The 21,500-nt window shown below is 33.4% G+C and overlaps 1 protein-coding gene across 6 annotated transcripts in view; it reads left to right on the forward strand.

Moving 5' to 3' along the window:
* Wdr62 (WD repeat domain 62) overlaps positions 1-21,500 on the forward strand; it is a 78,940-nt gene that overhangs the window by 48,185 nt on the left and 9,255 nt on the right. For 4 of the 6 annotated variants that reach the window (XM_065357437.1, XM_065357438.1, XM_065357440.1 and 1 more), the window contains 18 exons: positions 2,427-2,640; positions 10,792-11,007; positions 11,139-11,321; positions 11,393-11,553; positions 11,694-11,829; positions 14,840-15,040; positions 15,381-15,556; positions 15,629-15,788; positions 15,883-16,017; positions 16,097-16,294; positions 16,377-16,642; positions 16,716-16,811; positions 16,906-17,063; positions 19,200-19,300; positions 19,408-19,485; positions 19,611-19,712; positions 19,803-19,918; positions 21,098-21,307. In XM_065357437.1, the coding sequence (XP_065213509.1) occupies positions 2,427-2,640; positions 10,792-11,007; positions 11,139-11,321; positions 11,393-11,553; positions 11,694-11,829; positions 14,840-15,040; positions 15,381-15,556; positions 15,629-15,788; positions 15,883-16,017; positions 16,097-16,294; positions 16,377-16,642; positions 16,716-16,811; positions 16,906-17,063; positions 19,200-19,300; positions 19,408-19,485; positions 19,611-19,712; positions 19,803-19,918; positions 21,098-21,307 (2,907 nt within the window). The remainder of the gene's footprint in view (positions 1-2,426; positions 2,641-10,791; positions 11,008-11,138; positions 11,322-11,392; positions 11,554-11,693; positions 11,830-14,839; positions 15,041-15,380; positions 15,557-15,628; positions 15,789-15,882; positions 16,018-16,096; positions 16,295-16,376; positions 16,643-16,715; positions 16,812-16,905; positions 17,064-19,199; positions 19,301-19,407; positions 19,486-19,610; positions 19,713-19,802; positions 19,919-21,097; positions 21,308-21,500) is intronic. The other 2 variants (XM_065357439.1, XM_065357441.1) reach the window with 2 other exon arrangements.

The raw sequence follows: 21,500 nt of genomic DNA on the forward strand, positions 1-21,500 counted from the left end.
TGTGTGAGGATTAAATTTCCAATCGTTTTAATATCATTAGTTTTTTTCTAGGATACTTAGTTTTTGATTTTTTGACAAAAAACTAAAACTTTTTGAAATTAAAAAATTTTATTTTTCAATTTTTGCAAATTTGCAAGCTGATTTTTGCCCACCTCTGTACATGCCAAATTGAAAAAAAAAAATCGACAAAATGCCTACAATGAACAAAAATTGCTATAAATCACGAACAATCGATCAGCATTATCAAAATGTAATGTAATCTTGTAAAGATTACATGAAAAATCATAAAAATGATAAAATATTGAAATTTGAATCATTGAATTTTCATCATAAAATGGGCAAAAAAATAACAGAATTGAACAAAATTACGTACGCAAAAATTGCTCAAAAATATGTTGAAATGTCACAAGAACAGCGTCCTCACTCTTTTGAATTTTCTTTTCGGGTCTGCTGCAGAAAAAAAACAATCGAGATTTTTAGTGTCTCATCACTCGAGTTTCTTCTTCTTTCCAGCAAATATTTTCTAAAAAAATCCTTGTCAAAAAGCCATAAAATGTCCTTACTTCGTTTAGACAAATACTTGCATGTTATCTAAAAAAAATTTGCATCTTTAAGGATGAATTCGTTCAAAAAACACGATAAAAATCCTGCAAATTTTTCAATCATTTTTTGTCTTGCTTGGCCGGGGTTACTATTTCATTCATTTTCAATAGATACTTACGTTTTCAGTGAAAAGAGGGATTTCACTTTTTTTGAATAAATTAACTAGCACATTCGCGTGAAATTTTGTGTAATTTTTCAATTCCAGAATTCGGTTTAGAATTTACAATCAATGAAATTTTAGTCGTAAAATTAGGAAAAAAATTATTTAATTCGAGTTCCTCCTCCCCCTCCCCTGACTGCCTGAGAATGTCTGAATTTCTGATCAATAATGAACTCCAAGATTCAGATCTTCATTTTTTTACATGATGTTTTGGCAAGCGTTTAGATTTGAGAGGATATGATTGCGTGAGAAAATACGGTATTTACCGTAACGAAAGAAAGAAAATTGTGTAAAATGGCTCTTGTTTGGCACCCTACCATGTTTTTTTGAGAATTTTGTATGCGTTGGAAAATCTGTTTTGTTTCATTGATGATTTAGCCAGATTAATCTGAAATTTGTTTTTCAAATTTTGAGCACTAGTTTTTGAAAGGCATCATACATTACATTCTCGGAGCGATTTCCCCACTGTCCAAATTTAAAACAGCAATTTCGATCGAAATTAGCTTCTCCTTACTTTCTTGAGAATTATTCTGCTTGACGTTTTTACAATTGCATTGCCCGAATGTATATGTAATTCGAAAACGAGCGGCGAAAACTTTTTAAATTTTTATGTTAGATTTCAAAACTTGGGTACATTTTGTTGTGAATTGAATTTCTTTCTTATGAGTGAAAGATGCGAAATGTGAACCCGAACCCCATTTTTTAAAATGAAACACTCTCCTCGAGATATTATTTTTATGGTTTTAGTAATTTCTCTAAAACTTCAAACATGTTGAAAAAAAAATTGAAAAAAATGACTCTCACTAAAACCATTTCTGTTGCGTACATCGTAAATTTATACTTTCTCATACACGTGCGTGTGCAACAAATTGCGTAGAAATTCTGCAAGGCGACCATTAAATAATTTTACTTGTGCCGACGAATGACGACTTTTTTTTTCAAATAAACAAAAAAAAGTTTTATATTTTGTATGTACCTAGTTACTCGTATCGTATATTGCCATGAGACTGCAGGCTTATTAAAATAACAATTTTTTTAAATTTCATTTTATGGTTTTACCGTGTCATTAATTTCATTGTAGGTATAGGTCTGCGTAACGACCTATACCGGTGTGTTTATTTTTTATTTTCCTTAGTATAGTGGCCTTAAGTGTGAATGCTTGTCGAGTGAAAGTATATGCCAAAATTTAACCTTCTAACCCGCCGTTGCTGCGTTCTTTTTATTTTTTGTCTGTCTGTATAACCTAGTAAATGCGATGTACTGTGCAGAAATAAAATATACGAGTATACGAGACGAGTACGAGTACATCGTCGAATATGCATCGTTTTAGCGTGATGGCTTCGAAACCATTCGGCATGAAATGTCTATTACATTGTAGCGATAATTAAGAGTCTAGTTTGTGTGGCGTCAGAGGAGGCGAGGTGCTCGAGATTATGACTTATGACGGATGTTTATAATCGTTACAGGTCACTTACCTTAACACGATGTAGAGAGAGACGTACGTATACATTGGTACAAGTACTCGTATTCGTATACAAGAAAGGAAATGGAATGTAATGTCGCGTATTACATAAATGAGATTAAATACCTATATCATCTATGCCTTGTACATATGTATTCGATGTAGATGTTGATGTTGATGGTGGATGTTGTTTTGTTTCAGATGTACCATAGTATTTTTAAGCCCATACCGCGAGAAGCAGTCACACCTATTAAATGATTCTCGTAAATCGGTCACCTGTCTGACGTATTCGCCCGATGGTCGGTTTTTGGCTACCGGGGAATATGGACACCAGCCGAGTATTAGAATTTGGGATTTGTCCGATAACACCAAATGTTGCGAATTTAGTGATCATAAATGCGGCATCAATTGTTTGGTAAGTACATATTAACTACAATTTGAAGTTCGGTAAAGTGCAGCTGCACATTCTGCTTTGCAAATTGAGAGAAGCTAAAATATAAATATTCTGTATTGATTAGTGGGAGTTGAGAGTAGGCTGTAATTTCTGCACGTTTTGAGGTGTAATGGTAATGGTCTTGGTCAATTTTTACCCCAGGGCAATCGAGATCAAATTTTAGAAAAGTTATGTATTGTTTTAGGGTCAACCACCAGCTAAAATTCATTTTTGACGAATTTAAAAAAATTCAAATTCGCTCTATTTCTCGTCGTGAAAAAAAATCAATAATTTTATCAAATGGACATGAAAGACTGAAATTTGGTTTGTACTCTGTTTTCGACCTCCTAAATCGATTGACGATGGTTTCGAACCTTTCTAGAGCCTCTGGCGAATTTTCGGTTTCTCGAGTTTCTGGGGAAAATGCTGTAAATAAGGTGAAAATGAAATTCAGCACCTATAAACTTGGATTCACCATCTTTATGATCTTTTCAATCAATTCTGCTGGTTCAAATCCAAAATTTTCGGATTCTCAACTTTTTTCTTCTTATGATAGTCGCTGAAAAAAATTGTGGGTTTGTACCTACTTGAATTAATCGAAAGACCCACAAATTACCCACAAAGTTAATAATGTCATCTTGGTACAGGAAAACCCGAAAATCCGCTGGAGGCTCCAGAGCGGTTCGAAACCAGCATCGATCGACTTGAGAAGTCGAAAATTAGGCATGAACCAAATTTCAGCTTTTCGTGTCAATTTGATCAATTTTTGATTTTTTTCAAAGAAATGAGCCATGTTTGAATTTTTTTAAATTTCACCAAAAATTAAAAAATGAATTTCTATGGCTGAAATTTTTGCTGGTGATGTATTTTGGAGCCCATTTTCGATTCGCTTTTGTCTGGTTTATGGGATACTTCCCTTGTCTTTCATTTTTTGTGAGGGGGGAAGGGTGGAGTGGTGAATAAAGTGCTGTAAAAAAATGTTTGTTGGGAAAACACCATATTTTACCAGTTGAACTTGGCAAAAATATTCAAAAAAATGTTGATTTTTTTTTCAATGTGGGTATAAAAGTTGCGATATTCTGCATACGTACAGTGTGTCCAGAACAAATCACAAAAATGATTTTTTTGATAAATACGAATTTAAAATACGCCATTTCAGGTTTATTTTTAAACGATTCAAACTGAAATGGTTCGTTCTCTCGAGCCAAACATTTTTTAAACCGGTTCAGCGATTTTGCAATTAGTTGCCAAGATTGTTTCTTAGAATGCTCGCGTTAGTTTAAAAACAGATGTTGAGAGAAGCTTCCAACAAAAAAAAAAAGAAAAAAAAACTGATTAAGTGTATAAAACTATTTTTCGTTTTAAAACCTTTTTTATAAAAATGGAAAAAGGAGTCTCTTACTCGAGTAGGTAAATGATTAAAAAATTTGATTTTACTCATTTCAATTTAGAATTTTTCTTTTTTCATGGCTTGAGATTTCAATTATTTCGTGTAAAGATAAGTACAGGAAAAAATTTGGAAAAAAATTGAAATGGGAAAGAATGATTTTTATTTTTATGGGTGTCGTATCGTCAAAAGAATTTCAATTTATCTTTCAAAATTCGACCTACACAGAAACACACAAGTACGAGTAATTATTTTACATTGAAAATAAATCAATACTTTTTGACCAATTTTATCTAGTAGTGGTCCCTAATGAAACATCCCAAGTTTCAGATCAATGTAAAAATTTGAATTGTTGTCTCTGATCGTGTAAAAGTTTGTAAAAAGCCAAGAAAAATATTTCAATAAGGATTGAGAAAAGCTGTGAAGTCCAAATACAAACGGTCTTCAAGGTCCTGCAAGTAATGGAGGTGTTGACTGGGTCCTGAATTCGACTCAGTGTCTCTAAAAACTGAAAAAATACTGAAAGGTCTTTTACCAAATCAACCTTCCCTCTCCTCTTCTTTCCTTCCCTTCATTCGAAAAAATTATAAAATCAACCCTTTGAGGTTTTAGGATGTAAAACGTCAAAAGCATTCTTTTTTTCAATCGTAGGATTTAATTTTTGTAAGAACACGGGAACAAAAATTATCGTCAAAAGCTGTGCAAAATTCGTGAAAGAGCAAGTCTTGCATTGCTACGAACTCGAAAATTTTCTTGAATATATGGTACTGGATAAAAGTAATTTTTATGTGATCAAAAACAATACATCTATAAAAATAAGGGTTCTAAAGGATCAGAAAAATAAGATGCTTACCCACTTGTTTCATTTGAGGTACATTTTTCTGAAATTTTTTGGAAACTAGAGAGAACTGTTCAAAACTAGTCGATTTGGGAGGTCAAAAATTGAGTGAAAATCAAATTTCAACTCTCTACTTTGATTAAATATTTCTTTCAATTTTTTTCCTGTGCTCTCGAATTTTCAAAAATTTACCAACAATTGAAATTTCTGCACTTGTAAATTTTTTGAAAGCTCTTGCAATTTTTTTCCCTGGTCCATTTTATAGTAGTAGGAGGGAGGCCATCGTGTTTCTTCAATCATAAAAAAATTGAACAAATCCCCCCCCCCTCAATACAAAACGCCAATCCTCAAACATTTCAGACCTTGACCCTACAATTCCTGACAACATCAAACAGATTGGAAAACATGCTTAAATTCATCAAAGAAATCAATCTTTCGAACCAAATCTAGACTAACCCCTCGAAACTGGGCGTGAAAATCCTGGCAATTATATACGCCCAGTAAGTAGGTAGGCCTAAATATAAAAAAAATGAAAAAAAAAGAAGAAGAAGAAGCAGATTCCAGCAGTAAAATGAGGTGAAGTCTTGAATTTTCGGATAAAAACTTGAAGTTCCAAGTATATTTTTCAAAACTTGGAAAAATTATTTTGCTGTCCCTTCCTTTCTCTCTTCGTTTACTTTATTGATTCTTGCGTTAAAAAATCTTGCAGAAAAGTCAAAGCGTCGTGCATTTTTTGATATTATTAGTTTGAGCTGGAATTTCAAGTTTGTTTGTTTTTGTTGCAAATAAACGAATTCAGCATCTTCTGTGGATGAAAAATTCAAAGAATTGCTTTGTTTTTTTGTCTGCATTTTTTTTGGGTAAAATTTAAAATTTATTTTTAGGTGTTAAAATACTCAATTTAGGGCATCCTATATGTAGGTATGAGTCAGTCAGCTTTCCTACTCAGCAATTTGCAAAGCCATCTCCTTTTTTTTTGCTTAATTAATCCGCGTTAATAAGTTATTCTTAATTTGCGTGTGTACGAATACGATATTAGATATTTTTAATTAGCTTGAAAGCTCACGTTGTGTTTCCCAATGTTTCCTTCATAGCTGACGTTTTTATTGCGAAAAGGGTGCATTAATTTTTAAAAAAAGATGGGTCTTCTGGGACAGATACACGAAAGTATAGTGTACCGTATAAGTTGCAACGATCGACTTATTCATGTATTTGCTTTTTTAATTCAAGATGTAGGCGAGATGAATAAACTGACTGAGAATGTATTAGTATTCCAAGTATTTCGATGTCTTGTTTACTTTCAAGGTCATGGGTGTGATTAGCAGAAAAAGGTGATTCGATTTTGGCATAGAATACAGAACGAATTTTGTTTTAATAATTTTCCCGCAGGTTGTATACGAGCGACGGCATCGGCAGTACGAGAAAAAAATTAGATTGACGGGTACACGTGAGAAGGAGTCGGAGACGTAGACGGAGGCTTCTATTAATTTGTCATTTCGTATCATTCGTATGTTATCATACACGTATACATTTTAATACCCCGGCAAGGTCGTACCATAAACAATGATAAAAGGAGTGTCTGACGAACTGCACAATTTTTCTCATGAATTATACACACGTATGTACCTAAGTCTGTGTACATATGTTGCGGGCGTACGATATAATAAAATTTCAATACATTATTAACAATTACCGGAAAAGTTTACGCAATTATGATTCATTAGCCGTTTCAAAACACATAAAAATTTATCGACTGGAAAAAAATAGAGCAAGTATAAGTGATTTAGAAGAAAGTACTGAAACATAACGTCTGTCGGCGTCGCATCATGTCGTTTGAAAGCAAGTCTCTTTTTGCCACACTCGTAATCAATTGATTCTCTCTCGTTAGTCGTTATACCGTTTAAGAACGGCTTGTATGGAAATTTTTAATTGAGGAAATTCACCCAAGTATGATATTGTTGTGTGCTTCTGTGTCTGTATTAGAAGGAGGTGGCTCTAAATAGTAAATAAGCTGAGTAATGGTGTAGGATTGACTTTGAAGTTGCGTCTCTATAGGAGGTGGAGGATACTATAAATCATTTATAGTTGTAGTAGATTGCCTATGCTTAGCTTAGTGGATGATGAAGGGGTTAGAGGGGGATTTGCAGAGAAATTATTTCAAATGTTAAAAATTGTTCAATTAAAGTAAAATATTTTAATGGTTTAAAATTTGATAAATTCTTCAAAATTTCGTAGATTTCAAATATTATTGAAATATTTTAATTTCGTTAAATAATTTTGGTAAAATTCCTGCTCAAAAATGTTTAGATAAATTTCACAAGCTAGATATGCTGCAATGAGGAAAGCAAGAGAACTCGTAGAAAATCAGCTGAAGTCAAAATCTACTCGTGTAAAATAGTAATTTATTCCTTCGTGTTGTAGTCTTAATTTTGAAAAAATGCAAACGGAAGGAAAGGATTGACCGATGTTCAATTACAGGCTATCAAATGATTATATTATTACGTACACAAATCGTTAAGCCGTTCTGAATACCTTAAACCTCTTTTCGATCTAGTTTGATTTATTAAAATAGCAGCAGATCGCGTGAAGTGAGCTAATAGTTGAAAACACGCGATTTTCAACGTCTTTAAATGTTCTTGAGTAGGTATTTTTCGGTTTGAAATAACCTGTGCACCTAAACAGTAAACATTAAACGCGTTGAAAATTAATTGAATTGAAGGATTGTTTAAATCAAGTTTAATATCGTATACTTTAGTTGAATTTTCGAACGTTTTCCTCCTTGTGAAATATCGCATTTTTTTTTGTTTGTACTTAAATTGAATAAATGGATTGCGAGAATGGCTAATTCGAGTTTTTCCAGGTGCTAAATTGTTAAATTTGATTTTGATTTTTTTTTTGAGTTTAATTATTGAAAATTGGAAAATGAAAAAATTGTTTGAAACCACTATCAGCAGATTTGGCAGCTTGAAAATTGGATAAGAAATCAAGTGTTTTTGTTTTTTACCCCTTTGATAGAATTTTTATCAAGACCTAAGTTAAATTTTCAATAATTCGACAAAAATCGAAAAGAAAAAAAATAATACACAAAATCTAGATTAAATTGGATGAAAACTGTCAGAAAATTAGTAAAATGATGGAAAATCAAAAAAAAAAGTTTACAAAATATCCTCATCATCGCGTAACAAATTGAAAAATTCCTGGAAGATCGGAAACTTTGTATTGTAAAATTGGCATAATAATCCATTAATGATAATAAAAAAAAAACAACATTAATTTTTTTTAAAACAATTTAAATTAGCGAAAAATTGAATAAATTTATTCAAAAATCGTTGAAAAATAATGAAAAAAAGACGAATTATCACGAAAGATTTGTAAATTATGTGTTACACAAAAAATGAACAATATTGTACATATGAAATAATCTTACGAAAATTTGCAGAAAATTTTGGGAGTTTTTCAGATTAATTTTTCTATTTGCTAAATTGTTTTTTGAAAATTTGAGCCTACTTTCTTAGGTACATTACTTGATCCGAGCAAACTAGAGACAAAAGCATTGAAAAATTTATGATTTGAAAAATATTGAACTGAAAAAAATGATAGAACATCATTTTTGGTGTGAAAAATTAATTTTTCAAAATTGATCCAATAATTTCTGAAAATTTCAGTTTTGGAAAAAGAAGTAAGTAAATTGGCTCCAGCCCAGCAAAGGCCACAGCTTTCTAAAAGTTATCATTCAAGAAATTGGTGCGAAATTTTTTCGGTGTGAGGATTCAGTTTTTCTTTTTTTGACATTTTAAAAAATTGAAACAAATGAAGAGTGATATTCCAAAACTCGCTTTGTCCATTTTCATCGAAGTGCGTTTTTCAGCGGTACCTGGTAGATGAAGTATTAACTCACATTCCTATGTACATCATCAACCTACCAAAATGAGGTGTTAAACTCACCTAAATAGCCAATTCACTAAAAATTAAAAAAAAAATAATGTTCCAAAACGCGCTTTGTCCATTGTTATTGAAATTTTTTTCAGCAGTATTTAGTGGATGAAATGTATACCTACACTCCTACATCATAAATCCACCCAAATAAAGTGCTAAACTTGCCTAAAAAGCCAATTTACCCGTTTAAAGGGAAACTGTTTTTCCTCTCTCCTGAAAAGTTGTGAAAATGGACAAAGCGAGTTTTGGAATATCACTCTTCAAATATTTTCCAAATTCCAAAAAAATAAACAATGTAGCTTGAAACAGACATAGAAGGGGTCGAAAAGGCCCAATTTTCTCAATTTTTTACTGGTAGAAAACACTTAACGTAGGATCACGAAGAGAGTGGTTTCCTAACCTCAAAATATGCCCTTTTCGAAAAAGTTGTTCAATCAATTGGGGTCGGTGTATAATTTTCAAGCTGCACAAACTCACGACTGCTGAAAAAAAATACGTTTCAGCAATTTTAAATAAGATATCCTTGTGACCTATCAAAATGGGTTAAAATTTAGCGCTGAATTCGAAAGTAACGATAATTTCAACATTGGTCCCTAAACTGTAATTTCAAGTCCCAAAAATGAAATGTTTAGCTTCAAAAATTGATTTTTTTCACGAATTTCCGCGATCTGGACAAAAATTATGGATTAAAATTTTCTACTGAAGTAAAACTCAGAAATCGCGTTGATTTTTACGTTGCCTTCAAAACTGAAATTTTCATTTTCAAAAATGGATTTTTTTTACAAATTTCTGCGATCTGGACCTTGTGACTTATTAAAATTCATTAAAATTTTGCTCTGAACCTGAAAATGAGATTGATTTTTATTTCGGACCGGAAATCGTTTTTGTATAAAGCATTAGGTAGGTTACCATTTCGCCCTGTCGAAATAAAAAGTAGTTCCTCGTTGAATTTGAAAATGAAAATTTTTTATGATGGTTTGATCAACAATTTTTCTTTTTTTATTTTATTTTGCTGAAATCTCAAAAATTCGCCAAAAAATTTCAATTTCTGAGTTGATTTCAATTTTAGAGTTGGAATTGTTTTTATTTTTGGTTTTCTAAAGAAAGTCTCTCGATAATTTTTGTTAATAAGTATTTCAGGTATTTTTTTTTTTTTTTTTTTTGAGATTATTTCCATTTTCTATGTAGTCATTTTTAATTGTTTTAATTTGATTTATTGAAGTTTGAATGACCTTTTTAGCAATTTTCGTTAAGTTGTCTTTAATTTTGCTAAAATTTAATCAACTTTTAATGACTTTTAGAGTTCATATTTAATTTAAAGGTGCATAGACATAATTTTCGTGTGTTTTGGCTAACATTTTTTTTTCGTATCAAGTACTTTTTTTAAAAATTTGGTTTGATATGCATTACTTCTCATCATTTTGAATACCAAATCAATCAACTCGAACTAAATTTTTACTCGAAACCCCCCTTCCGGCTCCCCTCCCTCCGCAAAGAAAACAAGTTCATGCCTGCAGATTAGCTCTATTGTCCATCACATTATGTTTCCTATTGTATTGAAACATGATTCGCCTCGCTTCTGTCTTTATTTCAATCAATCAACCTCGATCAAAGCAGAATTAGCCGGCATATTCGCGATAGATGATGTTAAAAATACACTTCTCGTCCTCTAAACATTTCCTCTACTATTCTTCCTTGACATTTCGCGAAGAATCAACTCCTACGTCCTACCTTCTCTCACAGGCGTACGATTTTCGGAGCATAGCGTTGAAAGTTGTAGATAGAGTACAGCATTGATGAATGATGAGTGATGACTGACGCCGCATAGGTACCTACTTATGTAGTTTGAGAATTATACTTTTCGTAGGTACTTGTGTACATTAATTAATTCGAACATCGTGACTACGGTAGGGAAATTTCCTTGGCAAATGCGGTATACTTATCGAAGATTTCGATTGTTTAATTTGTGCAGGTCTTTTCACCGAATCAGAAGTACCTCGTGTCCGTTGGCTCGCAACATGATATGATAATCAACGTTTGGGATTGGAGATCGCGTATTAAAATTGGCGCCAATAAAGTATCGACGAAAATAAAAGCGGTCGCTTTTTGCGAAACGGGCGATTATTTCGTTACAGTTGGGAACCGTCACGTGAAATTTTGGTACATTCAACATTCGAAGCAATCTCTGGTTAGTATTCGAGTCAATATGACGACGACGATACCTATAGTCGTGTATTTTCTATTCTATGTAAGTATGTATCGCTGACAGAAATATTATGACGATTTTTTCTCGTTCTTCTTCTTCTGGTTACTGGACAGAATAAAGACCAGCCCGGACTCATCGGTAGAGCTGCCATATTAGGCGAACAACAGAACAATGATTTCGTGGACGTGGTCTGCGGCAAAGGCAATTTCCAAGATATGACTTATGTGATAACACGAAGTGGCATATTATGCGAATTCAACGGCAGACGATTATTAGATAGATGGGTTAACGTTAAAGTAAGTACGTGCCAACCAGCCGTGTAATTTTCAAGATGTACTTTTTTCACGCGTATTTTCACTTTATACAGACGAGCTGCGCATTTTGTATTACCGCCGGCGAGGAATATTTATTCATCGGTTGCGCCGAGTCCATTATACGTTGTTTTAGCCTCTCTTCTTTAGCATTTGTTACTACTCTACCGAGAACTCATTATCTGGGAGTTGATGTTTCCAGAGCTTTAAATATAGCGTGAGTTATCTTCACTTTTTATAGGCCTATGCACTTTACTTACTTACTGTGGTGAACTCGCAACTCGCTGCATAGCGAATTGTTTATCTGAATTTTAGTATCTTACTAATTTCTGTGCTTTTTTTTCTCTCCTCCAATAGCCATACAGCTACTCATCCAAAAGATGCCAGGTATCCGGATACGATCGCTGTCGTGTACGATGAAACGCACAAGAAATTAGCTTGCGTGTATAACGATCATAGTTTATATATTTGGGATATACACGATATTAAAAAAGTTAGTACCTACTAAGTTTTGTCGATATGGAAAAATTATCGTCCCATTTACGAAACTTCCCACGCAATATGAAACCAACTTTTCATACCGAGGAAATATTAATCGTTATGGGAAGGGGTTGGATGGTTGCCCTTTTGAATGTCTGAAAGAAAAATCGAAATCATGCCTTATCTTGGACTATAGTGTCGAGTATATAGGATAGGTATTCAATTTAGAAATGAAGCGAAAGAGTGAATGTGGAGGAAGGGAAGGGAGAAGAGTTTTCTTTCTGCATCGATATAGAAAATTTGATGAGTTGGTGACGAACTGACGATTTCGAGCTGATGAAATAAAAAATAAGAGTTTTCAAAGGTGAAAAGGTTTTATGGGTGGATACGCCCTTTTTATGACTCGTTTCGTCAAAAGATTGACTTTAATATTGTATATCGTTAAGTTGGAAGGGGGAGGAGAATTCTTGGTTTCTACGTTAATCTTTTATTGAGAAAAAACCTGTCAAATTTTGCCCTGAAATGCTTCCAAGTCTAGGCTATGTTTCCCCTTTTTTGTCTCTACGATGGTAATTTTTATGAAATTTTATCCAAATCGAAAAATTTTCGTCGTTTTGAAGCTATTTACTCGTAGTTATTTGCGTTCGTAGAAATCTAAACAAGCTATACTCGCACAAAAGGGTGCCAAAATTTGAAGAAAATGACATGACTGTGAATAAAATAATTCATGTAGGTACTTATTAAAATTTGAAATAGAAAACAAAAAAACAAACAAAAAAGACAGCTAAATTTTCTTTTACGAGGGAAGTATCCTAGTATCCTCCATGGCAGAAAAATTTCTGCACTGGACTTAGCTACCTAAATTTAAAGAGCGTGCAAAAATATCTCACAAGCAAAAATTTTATGTGTTGAAGTCATTTTTGGTTTTGACAGATTTTTGACAATCAGGGGTTTGCACAAGAAAGGCGAGACAGAATTTCAGGAGCTACGAATAAAGTGCATTATTTTTTGAATTTTTGGTAAATTTTGAAAAACCAAATTTTTTGACATGAAAAATGAAAAAATTTTAGGTATCACATTGACGTAGAAAGCTGAAATTCGATCGGTTAAATGGATCATTAATGAGCAAAAATTGCATTTATTGGTATTTTTCTCTCGAAAAGTTGCATTTTTAAAAAGTTTCTGGAGGCTCCAAAATGTCTTGAAACCATTTTCAATTGACTCAACATGTCTTGGGTAAAATTTTGTTGAAATTTCAACTTTCAAAAATCTGCTGGAGGCTCCAGAAGTGCTCAAAGTGGTTCAAACTCATTTCCAATCGATTTGAGAGATCGAAAACAGGGCATTTACCAAATTTTGGCTTTCTAGGTCAATTAGGTAAAATTTTGGGTTTTTCTCATTTTTGGCGAAATTTGATTTTCATAAATTCGCTAAAAATTGAAAAGTACTCTTCTGCTCCTGAAATTTTGGCTGATGATGTACATATTTTTTAATGCTCTTCCGAGGTAGCGTTGTCCGTTTCAAAAATTTTTTTGTTGGTTGGAGATCCTTCCTTGCCAGTCGAACTACTTTAAAATACTTCAATAGGTACTGTATTTCTAAATTTTTTAAAAATTATTTAAATTGAAAAATTACGAGTAGAATACACACGTTCAAAAGGGCACATTTTTAAAATTTTATTACATTGTGATCAATGTGATCTTGCACTGATTCATGCACATTTTTTATTTCAACTCTGAAACTGCCTTGTTGCCAAATTGACACGTTTTAAATTTAGAACTGGAATTTTCGAATTGTTTCCTTTTTCACTCTCTTTGATTGCCATAAATTTTTAATTTTTTGTTGTGAAGGAGCATTTTTTCATTATTTGGAAAAAACAACAAAATTCTATTGTTTAGATGTTATTTTTGCTTAAAATATTTCTAGTACATCCTTTTGGGGAAAAAAACCACTTGCACTTATTCTGTGAACATTTTGTGCTCTATACAATGTTATTTTCCAGATTCCTCCCCAAAATCGATTTTTATAAATTATGAAATTTTCAAATTTATCATCATAAAAATTGATTTTTGTATTTAAAAAAAAAAACAACAATGAGTTCTATTTCGGAAATAAATGAAAAGAGACAGATGTTTAGAGCATGAAATTTTTCAGCAATAAGACGGTTAGTTTTCCTAGGAAGATTTTGTTTTTGATATTTTTTGAGCTGAAGTTTGAAAATTTTACCTACTAAAATAGGTTGTGATGAAAAATTCGATTTTTTTCATCTTTCCATCACGTAGAATCGATTTTTGGAAAGAATTAAGGGTCCTACGAAAAAATGGAGAGAACAAAATTGTGAAGCTTGAAATTTTTTATCAATAAAGTGTGGTTATTTTTTTTTTCAGGGGACTTGTTTTTGAATTGCTTTGAGCAAAAGTTGAATAGTTCAAAAAAGGTTTTATTTTTGAAACATTTTGAGCAAAAAAGTTGAAAATCTTAATTTTATTGGACAGTTTTTTTTTTTTTATTGAAACCTTACTTAAGGATCAGTTTGAATTCAAATCCTCGCGTTATAGCAAAAATTGAAGAATTTTAAAATTCCTGGCAAATGTGAGTTACTCCCACTCCTGTTTTACGTTTTCCAGCTGTTCTGGAACTTTGAGAAAAAGTTTGATTCTCCTTATGGAATTTCAAATTTATCCAAAACAGTCGATAAAGGTAAAACGCTGGTTTGGAACTTGAAAAAATGTTTGAATTTTCGAAATAAAATTTTCAAAACGGTAAATTATTTTGTTGAAATGCTGAATTTGTTTGTTAGAATGTCGCTGAAAGCTCCAGGATAGCTGGAAAACGCGAAAAGTTGAGGATTCTTGTGGGGGGGGGGAGGAGAGGGAATGTTGGTTAATATAAATTTTCACAATTCTAACTACAGAATAATTCAATTTCAAAATATTTGCGTGGCGAAGTATTGAAAAAATTTGTTTATTCAAGTTGAAGTATTGATGATTTGAAATAATAATTGTGATATTTATGATTTTCAGGTTGGTAAATCGAATTCATACCTTTACCATTGTGCTTGTATATGGGGTGTGGAAACATACCCGAATATCGAAAACAGCGCCATTCCACCAGGTTCTTTCATCACGTGTTCTAGCGACGACACCATTCGTTTTTGGAACTTAGATAAGCATAAAAATAATTTCAGCGCAGATAGCGCTTACCAGTCAAATATTTATAGTAACGTAAGTTGACATTATAATTTTCTAATTCTAAATTTGAAAAAAAAAATGTAAGCTCAATACCTACCTAGCCTATGTACTTAGGTTATCTCGAGTATTGAATATGTATTTTCGCAACTACTTGCCAAAATAATATTGATTTCTTTGAAGATACTTTTTTAATGTTGTTTGCATTTCTGTACATGAATGGAAAAGAAAATAAAAAATTAACACATTTGTGAAATTATAACGCGTTAGCAGATAATATGTACTTTGTAGTCGTATTAGTTAAACATTAAGATACGCGGATATTGTACGTGTACTCTGAGTCCTTGATGGTTCATTTGTTTGTATGTTTATTTAGGAGCTTATGAAAGTGATTTACATAGATCCGGAGTTACAATATATCAAAAATACCGACATAGGATTAACCGATAAAACCGAAAATGTATCCTATGATGATCGAAATGGTGTTCGTTCAATGGGGATTAGTCCAGATGGTCAACAGTTAGCTACCGGTGACCGGTCTGGAAACATTAGGTACCTAAATAAGTTTAATTTGAAGTCAAGATGTGCATTCCGAGTTGACCGCGATTGTTTGTTTTATTGCAGGGTTTATGGATTGAAAAATGTCGAAGAAGTTTGTAAAATCGAAGCTCACGATGCCGAAGTGTTATGTTTAGAATATGCCCCAGTGATACCCAACTCCAATAAACGTTTGTTATTGTCCGCCTCTAGGGATAGATTAATACACGTGTTCGATGCTAGTGATGTAAGTACATAGTATACTAATGACAAAATAAAGTAAGAGTATTTCTTTTTTCTTTTTTTTTTGGTAAATTTTCATCGATGTTTTTTCTACGCAGTATTATAAGTTTGTGGAAACATTGGACGATCATTCGTCATCCATAACAGCCATTAGATTTATCGATATGAACGGTCAGTTGCAATTGGTCTCGTGTAGTGCCGATAAATCGATAATTTTCAGAAGATATCAACTTGTAAGTACAAATCCACTCCTGCCCAAGTAATAATCTCATCGAATATGAAATCTCTAATCTGTACGTAATCATTTTACAGCAGGGTAAAAACGGTCATTTTGTCAGAGACAGATTACTGGCTGGTAAAAGCACCTTGTACGATATGGCAGTGGATTGTTCGCAGAAATACATATTAACAGCGTGCCAAGATAGATATATCCGTGTATATAATGTGAATAATGGTAAACAATGTAAAAACTTCAAAGGATCGGTTGGCGAAGATGGATCAGTCATCAAGGTATCCTCTCAATATCCCTAAGTTCGAACCCTTCATCCATCGTTAACTCAGAATGCAAATTAATCTGGTTTGTTTTCCACAGGTTGCTTTAGACAGCAGTGGACGATACCTGGCGACCAGTTGCACCGATAAAACGCTTTGCATATTTGATTACTATTCCGGCGAATGTATCGCTTCGATGTGTGGCCATTCCGAATTAGTCACCGGATTAAGATTCAGCAACGATTGCGAACGTCTAGTTTCGGCTTCCGGCGACGGGTGTATATTCGTTTGGAGATTACCGCGTGATATGGTTGTCACAATGCAGACTAGAATGGCTCAACAACGTGCTAGGTTCTCAAGTCCCAAGTAAATCTCGTTTGTAAATAATATGCGAAGTAATCGACCAAATTAACAGTCGTGATTTTTTTCTTATTTTTAGATCAATGTACGAGAACCCTGAAGATCAAATGAACGAGATTATGATTTCTTCGCATTTAAAACAAGATATCGGTAGAGATTTAAATAGTGATATGAGGTAACGAATTTTTTTGTGTTGAAAAAAAAATCAGATCGGTGCTATAAATGGATTTATTTCGAGTGAAAAAATTATCCGATTTTTTTTCTCGCAGATTTAACGATGGTCAGTTACCATTATGGGTGACGAAAACAGAAAATGAAGAGTCATCCTTGATATCGAATGCTAATACGAGAAAAATGATGCCCAAAGGAAGATGGGCTCAGAGAATAACGCCATTCCCTCAAGATGGCATCTTCCATTTACCATCAGGTTGGAATTACTTTTGAATATGTAATGAAAAGAGGGAGGGTAAAATTTGAGAAATCAACGAATATGTAGGTCAAAATACTTGGGGAAAATTCTTTTGAGAAATGAGAAGGGGGAGGGAGTTGTTGAAATTTGTAGAATTTTTCATCATAATTTTCCATTTTTGTGTTGGAAAAATAATTTTAAAAATTATCAGTTGTGCCAAAATAGGTACTAAAAACCCACAGAAATTTAGTGAAAAATAATAAATTTTAACTCGATTGGAATCTTTCAAAAACGTTTTAAAATCATTGAATATGATGAAAAATTGAGAAAAATGGGGAAAAAATTGTATAGTGAGGCCCTACAACGCAACGTGAAAACATTAAAATATTATTAAAATATCTGAAAATAATTAGCTGACATTTTCCTTGCAATAACGTAAAAATTTGCCAAATAAAAAAGGGGTTGAGTGTATTTACACTCAGTTGCTTTTCCTACGTTTTATTTTTTTAAACAAATTTTCAAAAAAAAAAATTTAATACACCTTGAAGAAGAAAAAAAATGCCAAGAGAATCGATAAGTTGATAATTTGCAAAAGTATACGTTTTTTCATTCTTGTTAACGAAGCCCTGCCGCCGTTGAGCTAAAATTGTCAAAGTCTCGCCTTTGCTGCAAAAAATTACCCAAAAAAAGTCTAATTTTTCTCCAAAAATTCAAAGGTTTCCCTATTTTGCCAAAGAATGCCAAAAATTTTCGCTTTTTTCACCGAAAAATTGTAAAAAAGCCTCTCATTTTTTGCTAATAATTGCCGAAAAACCTGCTTTTTGCTGAAATTGTCAGTGTTGATATTTTTCAAAAATTGTCCGGAAGTCTAATTTTAGCTTTTTAGCAATTGAAAAGTCTCGCTTTCGAATCTAAAATTGCCAAAAATTACCATGATGTGTCGTTTTTGCATGCGTTTTTGTTGCTTAAAAAAATGTGAAGAAATCTCACTTTTCGAAAAAATGGCTTCTCCAATAATTTCTGAAAATTGCTACTTTTTGCTCAAACTGTTTTAATTTTTGCTTCTTTGAAAATGTTTTCGCTTTTCGGCGAAATCGCTAAAGACTTACTTTTTTAAAAAATTGTTTGAAACTCTCGCCTTTTTGCCACAAATTGCCAAAAGGTATCACTTTTTTGCGAGTAATTCTCAAAAAGTCTTGATTTTTGTTGAAATTATCAAAGTGTTACTTTTGAAAAAAATTCAAAAATCCATTCTTTTTGTTAAAACTGTCAAAATGTCGCTTCATTTTGCCTTTTTTTTCTTTTTTTGGCCAGAAATTGTCAAAAACCCCTTCTAATTGTATTTGTTAAAATTGTCAAAATCTCGCTTTATTTTGCCAATTTTTTTTTTTTTACTTTGTTACTAAAAATTTTTTACCAAAAAGTTTCAAAATAATTCAACATTGGAACATTTGAATTTTTGTGATGCTCTGATTTTTTTTGGTGATTTTTTTCTGAGTAAGGAAAGAGCATTAAAATGTTTTGTTTACGTTTTTCCATTTTTTTAGTTACTTTTTTTTCGAGTTTTATTGGTCACTAAAGTTAGGTACTTTTGTTTTGAAAAACTTCGAGCCCTGTAGAAAAAAATCGCTGAAATTGCAGCAATTTGCTTCAATTAAATGTTACAGTTGTGAATTTACTCGTATTATAAAAACTCCTTCCTAAGGTTTTTTGAAAGCCCATACACCTACAGTCATACTTGTCGATGAATAATCGAATAAAACATCCTAAAAATTGTTTGAAATGTTGAAAAGTTGTTTAAAATGAATTATAATTTTTTTTAAAGCGTGAAAGCTGTTGAATTTTTTTAAAAATTAAAATAGTTTTTTTTGGCGATTGTTTTGGATTTTTTCATTTTTTTTTTACTTGTGTTTTAATGATTTTTTAGAAGGCACATCATGCATCAAAATTTCATTTTTTTTTTGTTTTTAAAATTGTATAAAACTTTTTTCTGTTTTTTATTTTCTTCCAATCTTTTCAAACTTTTTTGTTCATCAAAACTAAAAAGTTGAGCTACTTCCTCCTGTTATGAACCTACCCTCTCGTCAAATTTTCTTATATTTCTCTTCCTCTTATGTAAAAATCATCTGTTTCTAATTTTTCGTATTTTTCCAGGTCGAGAATCAGACGGCTCCAAAGAAGACAGTTCAGTCGACAGCGGAACCGAAACTTCCAGACCGGAAGACCGCCACGAAAAACTAATCGTTCCTCAGAAGGTACGTACCGAATTATTTACAGCCACTATTTTGAAAATTTCACTCATTTTAACTCATCCGCTTCGAATCGCGCGACAAACTCCATAACACGGTATTTTTTTAACCAGATGATAAGGTCACCGCCGAAATTCATCACCGTTGATGATAGCACAGATAGGATGGACTTAAATAACACCGATAAAGGGGTATGGTGCTTGACTAACGTCATTTAAATCATCCTAATTCTCATTTAGAGTCATCTCATTTGTCCTGTGTATAAATTGGTAACATCGAGGAATTAATTTTCGTTTATTTATGTTTCCTAATGCAGATGTATCGAAGATCTAATACTCAGAATATTAGCGATATACAAGATATGCATCGTATGAGGCAACACACCGATGATAGTTCTTTGGGAAGTTTCAAGAACGAGGTGGGTACCCTTTTTTTTTGGCCACAAATTACAACATTACTTTGTCCTTGATTGAGAAAAATAATCTATTTGATTTGTAAATCTGTTTAGGACTTGGAAAGTACGGAACACGATGGCGACATAGAAGACTACTCGGAAGTGGAATCGGCCGAAAACGAACCTAATAACAAAGTCATGTATTACGAAACGGTCGACGACGCGTTGAGGTAATTTTCCCTCTTTTTTCCCTCGTTTTACCGGCGTGTTTTGCTTGGAAATGGGTAATTGCTAAGCATAAGGAGTAAATTCGGTCGATATGTAGACGCGGAACGGTTTCGAATTCAGTTCCATCTCAACCTTAATTCTAATAACAACCTGGACAAAAAACTATCGATCGGTTTATTAACCCGATAATAATAACAACAAAACCATGGTCTATCCCACCGATATCAAGAAGGCGAACGAGAGCAAAGTCAATGGCAACAAGATAGAAACTGGCAGCCAAAAGCACCGATCGTTCAATCGAGCCGATACTAGTCGTAAAAACGCCGTAGCCAGTAAATCGAATCTCGAAACGAGCCACCAAAAGAGCAAAACCGGAGCTTCGAAAGACACCGATAATAAAAGTAAACGCTCGGTCACCGTGTCTAAAACTTCGTGCACGTCGTCGAAATCGGTCGACAGTGGTAAAAAATCGTGGAAATGCTCGAAAGAACCGCCGATCGAAGACCGCCAACGACCATTCTTGTTACCGAAATGCTACTTCGAGCTACCAAAAGCCAAACGAAGCTGTACCCGGGTAACCAACTGGCAGCATTGCGAATACGTACGAGACGATTGTGGATCCGGTATCGTGCCGAAACGATTCGGTCTGAAGAACAGCCACCCTAGATGGTGCCAGACGCCTTTGTCGATGTACCAAGCCACCATCGGAGAGCTCGGCCGCCAGTTGCTGTGCGGAGAGACGGTCATTACGAGGGAAATCAACCCCGAACCTCCGTGCAATATACACGAGTACATTATGCCCGCTTGTGCCGGATATTATCGACGATACGACTGCCTTAGACCGTGCGAAGACGAACACGTCAAAATGAAAGACGGCAAGAAGATCTACCGTGATCGCGTCGAACGCTATTGGAACCCGTGCGTTGGAAAGCACGATAAGGTCAGAATCGACGTCAACGACTTTGCTCCTCACAATTCGGTCCTCGCCGATAAGTATCGCCGCAATAATGTCGATGGCGGTGAGAATATACCATGTTGGTAATGATGGTTTATTAGAATCTATGGTTGAAGCGTTGTATATCGGGAATCACATATCTTTTTTTAATTTGTTATTTCCGATAAAAATAAAAACAGATTTTTAAAAAGAATGATTTGATTTTTAATCCTTAATGGTATTGTAGTGAGTTTAAGGTGAATGCCATCGATGCCGATGAATTGAGAAAATCACAAAGGAAGATGAAAAGGAACGCTTTAGCTAAGAAGAATCCCACTTTGGATATAGCTGCGTACTCGGTGTCTGGTAGTCAGGAAAGCGACGACGATGATGATGAAGGAGGTTCTACGCCCAGTGCTGATAACTCCGAGAAAGCCAATTCGTTGTCTTTGAGCAGGTTAGTTTTATTTTTTAATTAGCGGAGATAGTTTTGAAGAAGAAAAAACTTGAAAAAAATAACCATCGTGGTATTTTAATTAGACGTTAGGGATATTCGAGTCGAAATAGTCTTCAGTACTTGAGGAGTTGGGAGCTTAGTCGAATGAGAGGTAATTTTGAACCGCGCTCCGAATTTCGTTTTGGACTTATCA

Source organism: Planococcus citri, chromosome 3 (genome assembly GCF_950023065.1).
Source record: "Planococcus citri chromosome 3, ihPlaCitr1.1, whole genome shotgun sequence".
Classification (NCBI taxonomy): Eukaryota; Metazoa; Arthropoda; class Insecta; order Hemiptera; family Pseudococcidae; genus Planococcus; species Planococcus citri.